General features: G+C 42.0%; 1 protein-coding gene across 1 annotated transcript in view; it reads right to left on the reverse strand.

Annotated features, from left to right (window-relative positions):
- DACH2 (dachshund family transcription factor 2) overlaps positions 1-18040 on the reverse strand; it is a 190516-nt gene that overhangs the window by 27968 nt on the left and 144508 nt on the right. Inside the window, exon 4 of the mRNA XM_029285998.1 lies at positions 2712-2837. Coding sequence (XP_029141831.1) covers positions 2712-2837 — 126 coding nt within the window. The remainder of the gene's footprint in view (positions 1-2711; positions 2838-18040) is intronic.

Here is an 18040-nt window from a genome sequence, read left to right on the forward strand (position 1 = left end):
TATATGTGTGTGTTTGTGTGTGTGTAGCAGTGTATCTTCAAAAGAATGGAAGATATACTGTTCAAAACAAACTGGAAGGCTGTAAAGCCCATATTTCTGATTTGACAGCTACAGTCATAACCATTCAAGCGGCCCTATTTCCTCCCGGAACTCTTCAAAAGCCGTAACCTTTCGTGATTAATTATAAAGTTTCAGGAGCAATAGTACACAGACTAATTTCCTAAAACAATAAAAAGACAGAAATTTCTCATTTGGAACTAAATGAAACACGAACAGGTTGTTATTCATGCTGAAATCAAGATGCACGGTCATGTTGCAACCATTAGAGAAGCTATTAAACGCAACCCCGAATCAAAGAAACTGTAGGTCTGTCTCCTTAAAATAAAATGTTTGCCTCGGTGAACGTGGCTTACTGCTTTTGTGTGTGTTTGTGTGCGTGTGTGTGTGTGCGAGCGCGCGAGCGTTGCGCCTGCTGATTCCAGAAGAAGTGACTTTGAAAACCCAATCTTCTTTTATTTTTGGCTTAATCTCGCCATTTTATTCATTTTTCAGCCCTGATGGAGACGTACGGGTCAAATACTTTATGTTACACACCACCTCACAAATCTTGGGTCACAATTTGTGTACCAACTCACGTTTACTATACAGATTCAGGTAGCCCTTGACTTACAACCGCTATGAGCCCAAAATTTGCTTTGCTGAGCATCACAGTTGTTAAGTGAGCGTTGCCCCATTTTACGACCTTTCTTGTCAAGGTCGTAAAGTGAATCACTGCAGTTGATAAGTTAGTAAAACGGTTGTTACAGTGAGCCTGGCTCCCCCATTGACTTTGCTTGTCAGAAGGTTGCAAAAGGGGATCACATGACCCTGGGATACAGCAACCGTCATAAATATGAGTCAGTTGCCAAGCGTCTGAATTTTGATCACAGGACCAGGGGGATGCTGCACATGGTCCTAAGTGTGAAAAATGGGCATAAGTCACTTTTTTCAGTGCCGTTGTAATCTTGAACGGTCACTAAACAAATGGTTGTCAGTTGAGAACTTACCTGCATCAGAGGTAGTTTGCCATTGCCTGCTTCCTAGGGCTGAGAGAGAGAGACTGGCCCAAAGTCACCCAGCTAGCCTTGCTCCTCAGGTGGAAATAAAACTCACAATCTCCTTGTTTCTAGCCTTAACCCCTGGCTCAATATCAGAATATTTAGTATTATGGCCATGAATAGCCCCGCCCCTATTTAGTGTATGAGGAATACAATGATTTAATGTATTAATATTTAGTCATTTGTGTAACTGGTCCTGCAGAAATCCCCATAGGACTGCTTACTAACATGCACTCACAAAAGTCTTAAGAAGAACAGAGAACCACACACTAACTCATCTGAAAATTCTCCCACTCTAGCATTATGTACTCAATCATATCTTGGCTGTTTTGGGGGGGTTTAAAGGCCCTCTCCTCCCACAGTCATCCTTATTTATCCCCCAATCCAGAAACAAACAACAATGCCCACAAATTACTGCTTCTCAACTCTGGAAAGAGTGCAGAGAAGAGCAACAAAGGGGGTTGAAGTCTTAAAACCTAGGTCGTAGGAATTGAGTATGTCTAGTCTAGTGAAGAGAAGGACTAGGGACGACATGATAGCAGTCTTCCAATATCTCAGGGGCTGCCCCAAAGAAGAAGGAGTCAAGCTATTCTCCAAAGCACCTGAGGGCAGGACAAGAAGCAACAGATGGAAACTGATCAAGGAGAGAAGCAACCTAGAACTAAGGAGAACCTTCCTGACAATTAGAACAATTAACCAGTGGAACAACCTGCCTCCAGAAGCTGTGAATTCTCCAACCCTGGAAGTTTTTAAGAAGAGACTGGACAGCCATTTGTCCGAAATGGTATAGGGTTTCCTGCCTGAGCAGGGGGTTGGACTAGAAGACCTTCAAGGTCCCTTCCAACTCCTTTATTCTGTTATTCGACCTTGTCAAGCATATCACCCTGTTACCAACCAGCCTATGAAACCTTCCAGAAGATCGCAAGATGTAGTTGCGCACGTGTGTGCGCGCGCACACACACACACACACACACACACACACACACACACACTCTTAAGAATTTACCCATGCTGCTCTTAGGGAGTGGCCTGGAGATGACCAATGCTTTCAACCCTCTGAATCGTCCTTCCAGGCATGTAAATGAAGATTAGTTTGCCTAAGGTGAATGTGGTTACCTACCCATTTTTTCCTTCTGACTGAGCCTTCTTCACACTGCCATTTTCCAAAATCAAAAAGGCACGATTAACATTTAAAAGAAAAAAAGAAAAAAGGCAAAACAAAACTGCTGCCAAAAAAAAAGAAGAGAGAGAAAACAAGTGGGGCTCGGCTGGGATCCAGGCTTTTCCTGCCAATTACAGATGGTTTCTTAAAGGAGGGGGGAAAAATAACATAATTCATGTTGCATTAAGAAATAATGGAAAGTCATCTTCCCCTCTGCATCCCTGCAGATGCTTTAGGTGTGATGTGCTCTCTTGTTTTCCAATAAAATGACTGTTCTAAAGGAAGCACCTTATGCAAAATAGTAGCGAAGTGAAAATAAAACCTCTTTTAGGACCTAATGCACCCCTTCATAAAGTCCAGTTGCCTTTTGGAAAAAGCACCTTTAGGAGAAACCATGGCCTGGATGATGGAGAATATCCACAGACATGCAACAACTGAAGACTTGGCTTTACCTGCATTCGAATTCAGTTCTTCGTTCTCCGACTCGGTTCCATTCTGACTTCCGCTTCCATGGAGGCTATTCATGGCCATAAGCTTAATCTTCTGCAACTTCATTGCTTCAGCCATGGCTGTAAGGCCTGTTTGCAGAGGGAGAAGGGGAAAGAGAAAGAGAAAAAAAGAGAGAGAAAGAGAGAGAAAGGAAGAGAAAGAGAAAAAGAGAGAAAAAAGAGAGAGAATTAAGCTTACGTTAACAAATCAGACTAGATTCCAAACATTACTAATCTACCAGTTTTGACCAGATTTCAACATCCATAAAACTCTGGATAATCCTCAACTTACGACCACAATTGGGATCAACATTTTCATTGCTGAGCAAGGCAGTTGTTTAAGGGAATTGTGCCCAATTTTACAACCTTTACAAGCAAATCATTGTTAAGTGATTCATGCTGTCGTTTAGCAAATCCAAATTCCCCCCACTGACTTTGGTCGTCAGAAACTGGCTGGGATGGTTATAGAAAATTCTCCAGGAAACTAGAAAGGATCCCTTCACAGATATAGGTATCTGTGTATATGTTTCCTAGAGTTTTTTCTCCCCAAAACATTTTTACCTAATTTAAGGGGATGGTGTGTGTCTTTTTCTGTATAGTATGTGTACTTTTAATATGCATTTGGGTAAATGTTGGCATGATTGTGAACCTTGCTTCATCATACTTTTGGGAACTGCTAGTTTGGTTCTTCTCTCTTAAAATGTGAAAAAACATGAACCATTTCTCCTCAGTTCCTAACGGGGAGACCATCCCACAATCTCAGCTACGTAACAGAAAACTTTGCTTCCTTTCTCCTTTTTGTAAGACCAAGTTACACCTTTTAAGCTTATGTATTGGAGGCATATACAGAGTGAAAATCTGCATGTTTCCCAAAGAACTATTCCCAAGAGTCTTCAAAAAAACAGTAAAGAAAAGAGAATCTGCAGATTAATAGAGGCTATCCATTATTAATTGCTCAAAACAATTAGTGGAAGTTAAAACTAATATCAGTTAGATAATTGTGCATTAATAAGATTATTCCAAACCAATGTATGGAGCAAGTAACTTAATGGATGGATTATTAATGATATTAAGGGTTGAACAGATGGATATTAAAGACATGGCAGATGCTACCTAGAACTGATGGAATTTGTTTAAAAACAGTCTTTGAACAACTGATAAATTATATATTCTCCCACTGGAAGGTAGACCAAATTAATGTTTTCCCACAGACGGCTATTTTTAAATAGCTACTATGAAGATCTTGCCTTACGGTCTCTATCAACATTAGATGCCAAGGCTGTTCCAGCATCAGTAGAATGGAAGAAGAACAGAAAAGTGACGATCCTTTTGGTTTCCTAGTTAGGACATAACTGTGCAGGTTTTGGGGGGCAGCTGTACAAAAATGGTTTACTATTAACTTTGTCCAGGGTGATTTTTTCAACTGTCTATCTACCCTACAGGCAGAGATGATCCTAGATGACATATTTGTTCACTCTAATTACAAAAACACAGGCTTCAAAAAAGACAAAGCATAGAGAAAGCATGGTTTTTCACGCTGAGCATCCATTCTAACCTCTCCTTAGCTGCTTTGAAACATTCCCTCTAGCTTTTTGGAAACTCTAGCATTTACCATTTAACTCTGTTGTTTGTAGGCCACTGGCCACGTAGAAGAGTGGTGTAAATTATCTCTGTCTCTGAGTAAACAAATCCATGCAGTGGTTTCCCCTTGCTGTCACATTCCTAGGGCTAAGAGAAGGGGACTGGCCTAAAGTCACCCACCTGGTTTCAAACTTAAGGCAGTTTCTAGCCTGATCCCTTGTACCACTACCACCCAAACTGACTCTCAAATGACTTGCATGTACCTACCAGCCTAGCACTGATGATGTTACCTAGTTGGGTAGTGAAACGTCCGCAAGAAAGCAACCAAGCTCATAGAACACCAAGGACCCCCACAGTTCAATCTTGAGCTACATATATTCTGTTCTATCAGTACCAGTTCCTACTGGTGTCCTTAGAGTCTATCAAGGCCACAAACCATTCTGGCAAATAAAAATGGCTCCGGAGACTGCCACGGTATGCCGACTCCCGCTTTAAAAAAAAGGTTAGGGAGCCAGATCAATGCTAAAGGCTGTTTTTGCGACTGTGTTGGTGCCCATGAATCACAGTTGAGGATGGGAGCTTCAGAATATTCTTTATTGGCCAAGTGTAATTGGACACATAAGGAATTTATCTCTGATGCATCAAATCTTGGTGTACATACAAACAGCAAAGTGATATTATCTTAAATCATAAAATACAATCGTAAGAACACAAGCGAGTGGTCAGATGAGGAGACCCGAACTCACTGGTAGCCTTACACTGCAATGAACAAGGACACAAGTTCAATTTTGCAGCTACTAAGATTGTTGGATGAGCAGGCACAAAAACAGCCAGGGAAGTGATTGAAGCCTGGTAAACAGGCCCCTCAACAGGAGTGCTGATTTATCACCAGCNGTCCAGTCTCTTCTTAAAAACTTCCAGTGTTGGAGCATTCACCGCTTCTGGAGGCAGGTTGTTCCACTGGTTAATTGTTCTAACTGTCAGGAAGTTTCTCCTTAGTTCTAGGTTGCTTCTCTCCTTGATTAGTTTCCACCCGTTGCTTCTTGTCCTGCCTTCAGGCGCTTTGGAAAATAGCTTGACTCCCTCTTCTTTGGGGCAGCCCCTGAGATATTGGAACACTGCTATCATGTCCCCCCTCGTCCTTCTCTTCATTAAACTAGACATACCCAATTCCAGCAACCGTTCCTCATATGTTTTAGCCTCCAGTCCCCTGATCATCTTTGTTGCTCTTCTCTGTACTCTTTCTAGAGTCTCAACATCTTTTTTACAAGTGTTCAACACAGCTGCACCACCCTTATAGGGATAGTTTGGTCAGTATGCAAAGACAGCACCCAAAAACAATGACACCAGAAAACTACTCTAGAGGATGCTTTGACATGACCAGCGCACCTTCTGCACTCCAGGAGAACATCAAAACCAAGCAACATTCTTGCAATAAAGTTATTTCCTTCCCCCGGTCTGTAATTGGTTAGACACAGTCCCCCATCACTCTGCATTAAATCGGAAGCATTTCTGTCCAAACTGCAAATGAGTAAATTAACGAAAGAGGGGCTATGAGTAATCAAATCTGGAAGTATGCATTTAATTAAAATCGAACGCCAAAACACAGCATTGTCGTACGGTTCCTCATATTAAAACCAAACTATTATATTAAATTAACAGACGACAATTTGCAGCGAGCAGCTTTCAAAGCCAAGAAGGAATGGGAGAGCTTACAACACAATAGTACAACCAGTTTGGCTGTGTTATTGTTTCAAGTCTAAGTGTGTACACTGCTTTGTGAGCCTCAGTTGTGAGCAGTGATGGCATCGGAACACGCTGGAGGCAGGCTCAAATCCATTTGCTGTTTAATCAAATGTTTCATCCATTTGCCGTTTCAAATGGAAGTACAATGAAACATCTGGCAACATAAAATGCTAATGTGTGACACCATATTGAAAACAGGAGTGGGGAAAGATAGTACTAAAACACCCCCTATTTTGACAGAGTTTGACCACAAGCTTTGCTGAGGGTTTGCAAGGGAATTTCAGCGAAGCTGCTAGTTCAAAGGCTCGTTGTCCACCTTGTGAATCATAAACAGAGTAACAGAATTACAGAGGTGGAAGGGGCCTTAGAGGTCTTCTAGATCAACCCGCTGCTCAAGCAGGAGATCTTATACTATTCCAGAGTACCCACATCTTCCGAAGGCAAGTCGCCGGTTAATTCTTCTGTCAGGAAATTTCTCCTTAGTTCTAGGTTGGTTCTCTCCTTGATTAATTTCCATCTACTGCAGTGTTTCTCAACCTTGACAACTTTAAGGCATGTGAACGTCAACTCCCAGAATTCCACAGCTAGCATTGCTGGCTGTGGAATTCTGGGAGTTGAAGTCCACTGCCTTAAAATTGTCAAGGTTGAGAAACACTGATCTACTGCTTCTTGTAGACAGTGGTAGGATTCAGCCAGTTGGCGCCACTTCGGCAGAACCAGTAGCTAATTTTTTGTGGCCCAGGCCCAGAATGGACTTCCGAAAGTGCCATCCACACAGAGAACCGGTTATTCACATATTTGAATCCCACCACTCCTTCCTTCCTTCCTTCCTTCCTTCCTTCCTTCCTTCCTTCCTTCCTTCCTTCTTGTGGTGGGATTCAGCTGGTTTGCACCAGTTCGGCAGAACCGGTAGCTAATTTTTTGTTGCCCAGGCCCAGAATGGACTTCCGGAAGTGGCATCCACACAGAGAACCGGCTATTTACATATTTGAAATCCCACCACTGCATGTAGGGTGAAATTATTTTTTCTTCCTTTTTTTCTTCCTTTTGCACTTTTATTCTTTATCCCTTTCTCAATTTTTGTTTCTGTTTATTTTTTATCTTATACCAAACTTTAGTTTAATACTAAAAATAGAGAGTGAGAGAATGAAGCAGTGAGTTTTCTATATCAATTCAGTCTGCAAGCAAGTCCACCTGTTATTTAAGGTTTCCTGTAAGTCAGACCTGGGTATTTTATGGCCCCTGGTCACATACAGCTCTTTGGCTATCCCTGTCCTGCCCGCATGAGGTCAATCAGAAATTAGACATCAAATGTAAATAGGTATACACCAGTGGTGGCGAACCTATGGCACGCGTGCCAGAGGCAGCACTTGGAGCCCTCTCTGTGGGCACACGTGCTGCCCAGCCTTGCCTCCCCCCATGACCCCCTCCTCACCAGCAGCCCCCCTGGAGGAGAGTCACCCCCGAGCGTGACCCACATGGAGCAGTGCAGCCAAGGACATGGCAGCCAGGCAACGTAGACAAGATTCTGCCCTCACGCCCCATCACGCACAGTTGATGCTGCGGGGCGCGGGCAGAGGGCGTTGCCACCATGGCGCTGCTGGGCTGCCTGGGCAATCTGTGGCGGGCCCTGGAGGCCATGAGTGGCCCTGCGGGTAGGTGGAGTGGGGACAGAGCAGGGGCAGGGCAGGGGGTGGAGTGGGGGCAGGGCCAGTTTATGGGCACTCAGTTTCTAAAAGGTTCGCCATCACTGGTATGCACCATGTACACAATCCAACAGCACTGCTTTCATTTGGAAGGTGGCTGCTATTTTTTTCTTCAAATTACATATGTGCAGGCGTGCCTATGCATCTTCGCAGTCCTATTGCTTCAGCCTTCCACAACAGTCCAAATTTCTCATCTGTCCGCTTGGGAAAAGGAATTGCCTATCTCTGCTTTACCTACATGCATGCATACATACATAGATGCATTTTGCTGCATACATATATACATGCATGCATATAGATGCATTTTGCTTTTAAAAACAATGATGGTTTAAAAATAGAATGCTTTTTCACTTATTACCACCTCAGGTTTCTACCACTTCATTCTGGAGGCCTAAGATGGCAGCTCAGATTTCAGGACCTTGGACAGAACAGCGAGAAAAAGGAAAGATACACAATACAATGCAACTGAGGTGTCAGGGTTATAATCTACAGGTGTCTCAGGTGTTATAATCTACAATCTTCAGATAGGACAGGCAAAACCCTTTGAACCAGGGGTCTTCAAACTTGGCCCTTTTATGACTTGTGGGCTTCAACTCCCAGAATTCCTCAGCCAGACACGCTGGCTGAGGAATTCTGGGAGTTGAAGCCCACAAGTCATAAAAGGGCCAAGTTTGAAGACCCCTGCTTTGAACCTACAAAAACTGCCCATGTGCTCCTAAGACGTATAAAACCGTCAATTAGGCACCGACGGCATAGTTTTTAATTCAGTCGTCTTACTATAATTGGTACGTCTCTTCTCATTACGTGCTTTCCGGCTTTCTGGTTGCGGTGTAACGTTTTATTTTGTATAACTCTTCGGTGTTTTAGTTTCTCGGGTTTTTCTCTCCTACGACACTAACATAGGTGTGTTGATGTGTGACACATACACACATCATATTCCTCCTTTCCTTTCAGAGGCCTGTGTCTAATGGTTGGCTGATTTCATGACATCTTTCATTTCTTACAGAGGCCCAGCTATGGAAATGATTTGTCAGGATCGTAACCTTAATACTTTTCGTGAGCTCCACTCCAGCATCCTTTCTCTTATTCTGCAGAGTTGACCGCCTGACCCGTTGGAGGTTTAGGATCACTAGGAAGAATGTAAGACTTCAGAAGGAAAGGAAAAAACAAGGGGAAAATAGAGGAGGAGGAGGAGGAGGAGGAGGAGGAGGAGGAGGAGGAGGAGGAGAAGGAGAGATTGGAGGGAAACCAGCTAAACAGAAAATCTCTGAAATCACTTGGTGTTCTAGAATATTTTATATAATTGTATTGAAGCAAAGCCTTGGCTGCAATGTTTTGCATGTCAAGGAAATCCCAAAAACTGTGAATGAAATGCCAATTAATCCGGGAGGGAGGGAGGGAGGAAGGAAAGGAAGGAATGAAAGGAGGGAGGGAGGGAGGGAAGGAAGGAAGGAAGGAAGAAAGGAAGGAAGGAAGGAAGGAAGGAAGGAAGGAAGGAAGGAAGGAAGGAAGGAAGGAAGGAAGGAAGGAAGGAAGGAAGGAAGGAAGGAATTCTGGGAGTTGGAAGTCCACAAGTCTTCAAGTTGCCAAGGTTGGACACCCCTGGTGTAGAGATTCCCTATGAAGTAGAGGTGCTAGGATTCTGTTTAAAGTTGCCCCTCAAGGTCAAAGCCCACCCAGAAGAATCAGCAACCATTCTCCTTAAATTGTGAGATGGAATTTTTCATCTCCCCCACCCAAAATTGACATCTTGCTCTTGTCTAGCGTTTCTCCATGGGCAAACCATCTCCTGCCTCTCTAGTCTACAAAGAGACAGAGAAAGATCGCTCCAAAGGAACACAGAGAGAGATCCGGCTTCTGTTGTTATATTCTCAGTTCAGTGAAGCATAAGGCAGATTGCATGTCATCTTCCTCTTTCTAGGAAATGCTCAAAATAACTAAGAATCAACTTCGGGTGGAACAAATCAAAAGCAAAGCAAAGCAAAGCTTGAATAACCAAAGCTTTTCCTACCACTGACCACCTCTTAATATGGAAGTGAAAGGGGATCGATCCACCAGATCATTCCAGACTTCAAATTCATGATTTTACTGGGCAAGGGATTCTTTAGAGCGCAGGTGAACAACAACTTTGAGCCTTAACTACGCAACGCCTGTGGAAGCTTTGGAAAGTTGAGATTACATTGTCAGGAGCATGTAAAAAAGTGGGGGCAGCTATTTTAATTCATAAATGGAAAAAAAACAAGCACGGGTCCACTCTTCCTGTTCTTTTCTTCCTCCATTCTCAAAATGGAGCTGTGTTTCATTCTATTAAGGGTTATATTTATTTGGTGATAAGTCTACATCTTTCCTCTTTATCCCGGCAAGATTTGCAGCAGTGGCTTGGGAATGCTTTGTTCCTAGGTCTGAGAGTGACATGTCCAGGATCACCTCATTGACTTTGTGTCTGAAGTAGGACTAGAACTCAAAGTCTCTTGGTTTCTAGCCTGGTGTCTTAATCACTACACCAAACCTGCTCCTGGGTTTTAGAGAAAATTAGAGACCTCGGATTGCATTTCGGGTGTGTGTTGAGCTTCGCGATGTGTAGTCTTGTGCAGAAGGCAACCTAGAGGCCAGTTCAAATGGGTGTGTTGCTCTGTATGTATGCATTGTGTACATTACGAAAATCAAGGAACTTTCACTAAGCTTATTATCTGTTAGACAAGATAAAAAAAATAGTGATAAAACTGTTCTTCCACGGTTTTCACTATTTTAATGTTAGAAAAGATAATATCTTCCCCTTGGTCAATTTTTCTATAAGTTGGGAGGCTGACAGCAATCAGCAAGATTACCATTATCACTTGCTGTCCAGACAGTTGTTTTTTTATAGAAAAAGAGAGAAAGAAATTTGTTTTGAGTCCTTATGCTTTTCACTTTATAATGCCTGGGTAAGACCACACTTGGAATACTGCATCCAGTTTTGGTCGCCACAAAGTGAAAAAAGAGACTCTAGAAAGAGTACAGAGAAGAGCAACAAAGATGATTAGGGGACTGGAGGCTAAAACATGTAAACAACAGTTGCTGGAATTGGGTATGTCGAGTTTAATGAAAAGGACGAGGGGGGACATGATAGCAGTGTTCCAATATCTCAGGGGCTGCCCCAAAGAAGAGGGAGTCAAGCTATTTTCCAAAGCCCCTGAAGGCAGGACAAGAAGCAATGGATGGAAACTAATCAAGGAGAGAAGCAACCTAGAACTAAGCAGAAATTTCCTGACAGTTAGAACAATTAATCAGTGGAACAACCTGCCTCCAGAAGTTGTGAATGCTCCAACACTGGAAGTTTTTAAGAAGAGACTGGACAGCCATTTGTCTGAAATGGTATAGGGTTTCTTGCCTGAGCAGGGGCTTGGACTAGACTAGAAGACCTCCAAGATCCCTTCCAACTCTACTATTCTGAAAATCCTCAAAAGTTTTCTGAGTTTCGTCCCATCAATTAACATTGGTTTGAAATAATCCAAAAGAAATATAATTCTCATCCTTTGCACACCTCAGTCGACAGTTCCATTGAATTCTGCTAGTTCCATTCTATCCTTTTCATGTCCGTTTCTGTGAAATTTAGCAGTGCTAGCAATCTTGGCTCAACTATCTGATGGCCACCAAATTGAGAATATCTTTTTTTTAGAAGCAGGGTGAAACCTGACCACAGATCTCATCATTTAGTAGCCAGCCATCCTTTTTCCTAATTAAAAATCAGCAAGCTTTGAACAATGAAGGAGGAATGGTATCACAATTGAGCAGTTATCTGTTATCAAATTACAAAGCAGAGGGGTTTCCCCCCCCCCCTAATCAAAGGACCAAACAGGGAGGGGATTGAACCAGCTAACAGGTTTCTAATAACCTGAAGGGAAAATTTCTTGTTCCATTGAACAGCCTCTGAAGAAGGCTTCCTTTTTAATCTTGTCTTAATCACAAAAAAATCATTGTCCTGTTTAACCAGAGCTCTATCAGGTATGTTAGAGAATCCTATTTACTTAGATGCCTCTGGAATGTCTAACACAGTAGTAGGATTGTCTTTGGAAGGAAATTTCTTCAGGTTGACTTCCCCCCCCCCCTTTCTTTTTTTTTTCAAAAAGGAGGGAGAAAAGGCAAGGGGGGAAAAAAGGAGAGGGAGAGAGATCAAAAAGCTAACTTTAATAGATGTTTGACTAAGGTCAGGCTCCCCAGTAAATGGAACGGTGGAGATGAAAGCAACCAACTCTGTTTGGCTTTTGATCTCAGCAAAATCCATTTGGCATTGTTTAGCTTTTCTATAATGCTTCAATTTGTGAGTGATATCATGGCCAAAATGAACTGCCTTCACGTTTGATGGTTTGGGGGTGTTTCGCTTTGTTTTTGTTTCAAATTAATAGCTTTTGTAAAACTTTAACATCTACCTGAGGGGGGGAGGGAGTTTAGGAAATAAAATGAGCAAACAAAATAAGCCTTCTAAGAACGCTTATATATTAACGCTTATATATATATATATTAGCAGTTTAAAGCAATTTGAAAACAGCACAATGGGCAATGGGCAAAGGAGATAAAGTAATCTGACTGCTGTAGGACTAAATTAAGTCATGCTTTCTATACTTTAATAAATGTTGTGGAGCTTAGTATAACACTATTGTGTACTATATTTCTCCTGACAGCAGGAGCTCGTGAATCAACATTTTTCACTGCAAAATGTTTCCCTGTGTGAAGAAAACATGCTCCCTTCTACAAAGCATCTTGCTGCTCTTTTAGATAAATAACAGAATAACAGAGTTGGAAGGGAACGTGGAGGTCATCTAGTCCAACCTCTGCTCAAGAAGGAGACCCTCTACCATTTCAGGCAAGTGGCTGTCCAGTCTCTTCTTAAAAACCTCCAGGGATGGAGCATCCACAACTTGTGGAGTCAAGTTGTTCCATTGGTTCGTTGTTCTCACTGTCAGAAAATTTCTCCTTAGTTCTAGGTTGAATCTCTCCTTGAGCAGTTTCCATCCATCGTTTCTTATCTGGCCTTCAGCCCCAGAACCAAGATTGGGGAAGGAGCTTCTCTTTAGGCTGTGAAAACCCTCTCATCACAGAAATCTTACATTATTTTGCCTCTTCGACAGCCTGCCCTAATGCAGCCGTGAAGGCAGGCAAAGGAAAGTTGCAAGCTTAGCATTTTCTACCTCCTAACGTAGAGGATAACGCGATAGGGAACTATGCAAAACGATGTTTTATGAATTAGGTTATTAGTATGAAAATCAAAGGGCATTCCCCATCTGCTGGAACAGGCCATGTGACTGATTTATGCTGTGGAGGCTGAATTATTGATACAAATGCTTATATATTATATTTTATACGGGGTATCATGGGATAGCACCATCTGGCACGGAGGCATCAATATGTACACACCTTGGACTGAATAAACACAGCAACCAGATAGCACGGCAAATTGCACCGAGGTGGGCTTGCTTAACTGTGGTTGCTTGCTGAAGTTTTCTAAGCAGGGGCACGCCGACACACCCATTCAGATACAAAAGCTGACAAAGCAAGGCACTTGCTTAAGATAGGCGAGTTAAGATAGGGTGAGTTAAACTCACCCCCTAGCACAGGGGTGTCAAACTCAATTTCATTGAGGGCCGCATCAGCATTGCGGTTGCCCTCGGGGGGGGGATGCGGCCTACTGGGTGGGCGTGGATGGAGTGGGTGTGGCCTACTGGGTGGGCATGGCCAGCTCTACATCGTTCGCGTCAAGGGTGCCTGTGGGGGCCTGGGCAGGAGTGGGAGAGATCTGAGGGTCTCTGGCAGAAGGGGGTGGGACCAGGACAAGCGCCAAGGCATGGTCCATTTTTTCATTCCTCCCAAACGGTGACCCCTCCCCAGCATGTACCCAGGGGGCAGGGCCGACGCGGCAGGGGCTGGTTCCTCGCTGTTTCCAGATGGCCTTGTGGAGCTAGGACTGAATGTGTTTCAGCATAGATGGCCACCACAAAAATGTACATTGGCTCCCGGCCGGCCTGGGCCAGGGCCAAGGCAGCAGAGGCCGTTCCCTCACTGTTTCCAGGATGGCTTCACGGGCCACATGAAACCACTTCGCGGGCCGCATCCAGCCTCCGGGCCTTGTGTTTGACATGTCTGCCCTAGCAGTTCGAAAGCATGCAAATGTGAGTAGGAAGGTGACAGCATTCCGTGAGCCTTTGGTGTATAGCCATGCTGGCCACATGCTTTGGACAATGCTACCTCCCTCAGCCAAGAAATGGGAGATGAGCACTGGGGCCTAGAGTCGGACACAACTGGACAGGGAAACCTTTATCTTTAATTAAGTATCAGACGTTGTCAGGAAAAGTTATGTTCCCGGCTGCTGTTCTTGAGGGATCAAAGGGTTCATCCCTGAAGCTGAAGGAAGTGGTGGGCCAACCAACCAATCCCTGCAAAGTTGGAAGCTGCAAGCCACTGCAAGCCAGGATTTCTATTAACCTGGAGAAGGATGGCAGTAGTACCACAACTTTCCAAGGCAGCCCATTCCAGAGAGGGGGGGCCCAAGACAAGAGACTATGCAGTCCTGAACTGGATGGGGAGAGAGGAAAAGATTTTGGGTAACCACGCACTAGAATCTCCGAGGATATATATCTATTAAGTTACAAGCTTATAACTTTAGTCCGGCAAGATTCTGTCTGTTAGGTATGAGCAAATAAAATACTGGACTCAGTTGAATTCACTGTGTCGTCTTTACAGGTAGTCCTTGACTTACGACCACAGTCGATCCCAAAATTTCTACTGCTAAGTGAGATAGTTTCTCGAGTGAATTTTGCCCCATTTTACGACCTTTCTTGCCACAACTGTTAAGTGAATCACTGCAGTTGTTAAGTTAGTAACCCAGTTGTTCAATACATCTGGCTTCCCCATGGGTTTTGCTTCTCAGAAGGTCGCAAAAGATGACCACATGACCCCGGGACACTGCAACTGTCATAAATATGAGTCAGCTGCAATGGTTTCGCGGGTGCGGAAAACGGTCTTAAGTCCCTTTTTTTAACGCAACTTCGAACAGTCACTAAATGAACTGTTGTACAATAAGTCAGGGCAAAAGGAGAAGGGGATGGCAAAGGATGAAATGGTTAGATGGTGTCATCATAATGAACATGAATTTGAGCAAACTCCGGGAGACGGGAGGATTGGGGGGGCTGGCATGCTATGGTCCACGAGGTTGGGAAGAACGGGACACGATTTAGCAACTGAACATCAACAACAAAGTGACGGTTTTGGGTTTAGGTCTGACAGTTTCTGTCTTACCAGGACCCTACAAACCATCACTAAGCCTCTGAAATAACATTTTTCTTGCACTATCAACATTTTGTTCCATCAGTATCCTTCTATTGGTGTTTCCTCCAGAAAGAGACACAGGATCTCTCTCTCTCTCTCTCTCTCTCTCTCTCTGATTTTCTCTCTCTCTCTCTCTGATTCTCTCTCTCTCTCTCATCCCTTCTATCTCTCTCTATCTTATCCATCGTCTCTCTCTCTCTCTCTCTCTTTCTCTCTCTCTCTCCATTTTAATCTTTTTTTAAAAAAGCAATTACTTTTTCTCCTTATGGGTCTTGTTTTGCTTTTCTGCTCATATTTTATGCATTTATTTTCAGAAACTGGCTTGGGAGAAGGCAAAAGAGGCATCTTTCTTTAAACAAAATCTCTTTTGACATTCAGGGCTGCTGTTCTAAGCAAGTTCGTCTAAGTATAGAAGTTAAAAGACCTGAATCAGTATAATGCAATTATCTTTTTATTGGCTCGATGAGAGTTTGAATTTTATTCACAAAACAAAACAAAACAAAACAAAAATGAAAAAAATAAAATCAAACATAGCTACCATCTTGCAACTTACTTTGGAATAAACTGGACGACTGGAAAAAACAAACATACTGTTTATTCCCAAGGAAGTTGAAAGATCGTATACTGTCTATCTGTCTATCGTGTTTCCCCGAAAATAAGGCCCAACCGAAAAAAAAGCCCTAGCATGATTTTTCAGGATGCTTGTAATATAAGCCCCACCCCAAAAATAAGCCGCAGTTAAGATTGTCAGCCAGACGGATGTATTTAGTACCGTATTTCCCTGAAAATAAGACCTAACCGGAAAATAAGCCCTAATGCTACTTTTGGAGCAAAAATTAATATAAGACCCGATTTTATTTGGGGGAAAACACGGGTAATAGGTTCAAAGCAATCTTAGAGATCCTGTCACTTTACAGGAAATTCTTGACTTATGACAACTGGGTTGTATAAACAGAGGCATAGAATCAAGACCATGCGAGATATTAGTACCGCTTTATAAAGCCCTAGTAAGACCACATCTCGAATACTGTAGCCAATTTTGGTCACCATATCACAAAAAAAATGTTGAGAGTTTGGAAAAAATTCAGAGAAGAGCAACTAAGATGATCAAAGATCTGGAGACCAAAACGTACGAAGAACAGCTGCGGGACTTGGGTTTGGCCACTCTAAAGAAAAGAAGAAATAGTGGAGACATGATAGCAGTGTTAATATAGTGACACTGCAATGGTTGTAAGTGCAAGGACCAGTTGCAAATCACTCTTTTCAGGGCTTTCAGAATTTTGCATGGTTGTTCAAAGTCCAGAATCAGGGTGAAAAAAATATCAAAATCTGTAGGTCAAACGTTATCCAAAAGATTCCCTTTGAATAAGGGACAAGAAAAAAAAGTGTCTATTTAGTAAGAGAAGGTAAAGTAAATTCTTAGAGGAACTCTGAAAGGAGAACACATTTATTTATTCCTTTAGCTCATTACTTGAAAACATGGATTATTCTTATGCTCATCATGCATAAAAAGAACCCTGGAGAGAATAAAATGCAATCATTTGCAGTATAAACACACTATCCGGCTTCCCTTTGCACATCTGCCTTGCACCTGGGTGTGCAAATTTTAAGGAATGCACCATCTTGATGCTACAGAGCCCTTAACTCATCACTCTCTCTCTTTATATACATACACACACATCCATCTGCTGAGTGAGATCTATCTATATCTATATTTATATCTATATATCTATATCTATATCTATATATCTAATCCATATCTATAGCTATACATCTATGCATCTATATCTATCTATCATCTATCTATCTATCTATCTATCTATCTATCTATCTATCTATCTATCTATCTATCTATCTATCTATCTATCTATCTATCTATCTAATCTGTATCTCCCTCTATCTTATATCTAATCTATATCTCTATATATTGAAACTATACATATATATATCTAATCTATCTATCTATCTATCTATCTATCTATCTATCTATCTATCTATCTATCTATCTATCTATATCTTTAATCTATATATATCTAATCTATATCTATATATCTAATCTATATCTTTATCTATCTATGTCTAATCTATATCTATTTATTTTTCTATAATCTCTCTCTCTCTCTCTCTCATCACTCAGCAGACAGATGATGGAGAAGTCAACTTCACCATTGATTAATAAAATGTGCAGATGTGAGATTATTTGCAAAGGTCATATAAGCAATTCTGAGACCTCAGAAGGGAAGGGGCAGACGTTAAATGGAATTAATTCAAATACTCCTTGGACCTCTATGCTGTATTTAGTCTACTGAACAATCTCTGCAAATATTGATTGCCAAGTTAAACTGGATGATAAGCAGGAAATGCAGCTTGACTTTCTTTTTTCGTTACCTTGAGAGAGGTTGCTAATCAAACTCTGATCATGGCTCTTAATATATATAATTTTGAAATATGCCTACATATGACTGGCTGTATTTGAGCCAAACCCAATTTTAATTGTATCCTTTTGCAAAGGGCCACCTTTTATTTAATAACCATTAGCCCGGATTGGGTACACTATCTTTAAATGGTGCACTAAAGGCTACACTCTCAAAAAGAATGGGAAAGACCAAGGCGAAACATTAAATTTGATTTACGTTTAATTAAAATTAAATATAGTTCGTATGGTTTGCCTCCAGTCATGTATTTAATTATTTCTCCCTGCCACCAAGTTAAACGCTACAAAATATTAACATCCTTTGATGAACTTTAGGGCCAAATCACATTTCAATCCGAGCTTTCAGGAGTGAATTGTGGCCCTTGAATCTCAGCTACAGATCTAGATGTAATGAAAACTAATTATTTTAGGGAAACCCTTTTCCATTCCTATTAGTAACAAAAGCACAATGAATGTAGTCTGTAAAAACCCTTTTTCCAAGAATGATCACAAGGTCATCTTTACATATAGAATAGAATAACAGA

The sequence above is a fragment of the Protobothrops mucrosquamatus genome, unplaced genomic scaffold (genome assembly GCF_001527695.2).
Source record: "Protobothrops mucrosquamatus isolate PMUCROS unplaced genomic scaffold, P.Mucros_1.0 scaffold2680, whole genome shotgun sequence".
NCBI lineage: Eukaryota > Metazoa > Chordata > Lepidosauria > Squamata > Viperidae > Protobothrops > Protobothrops mucrosquamatus.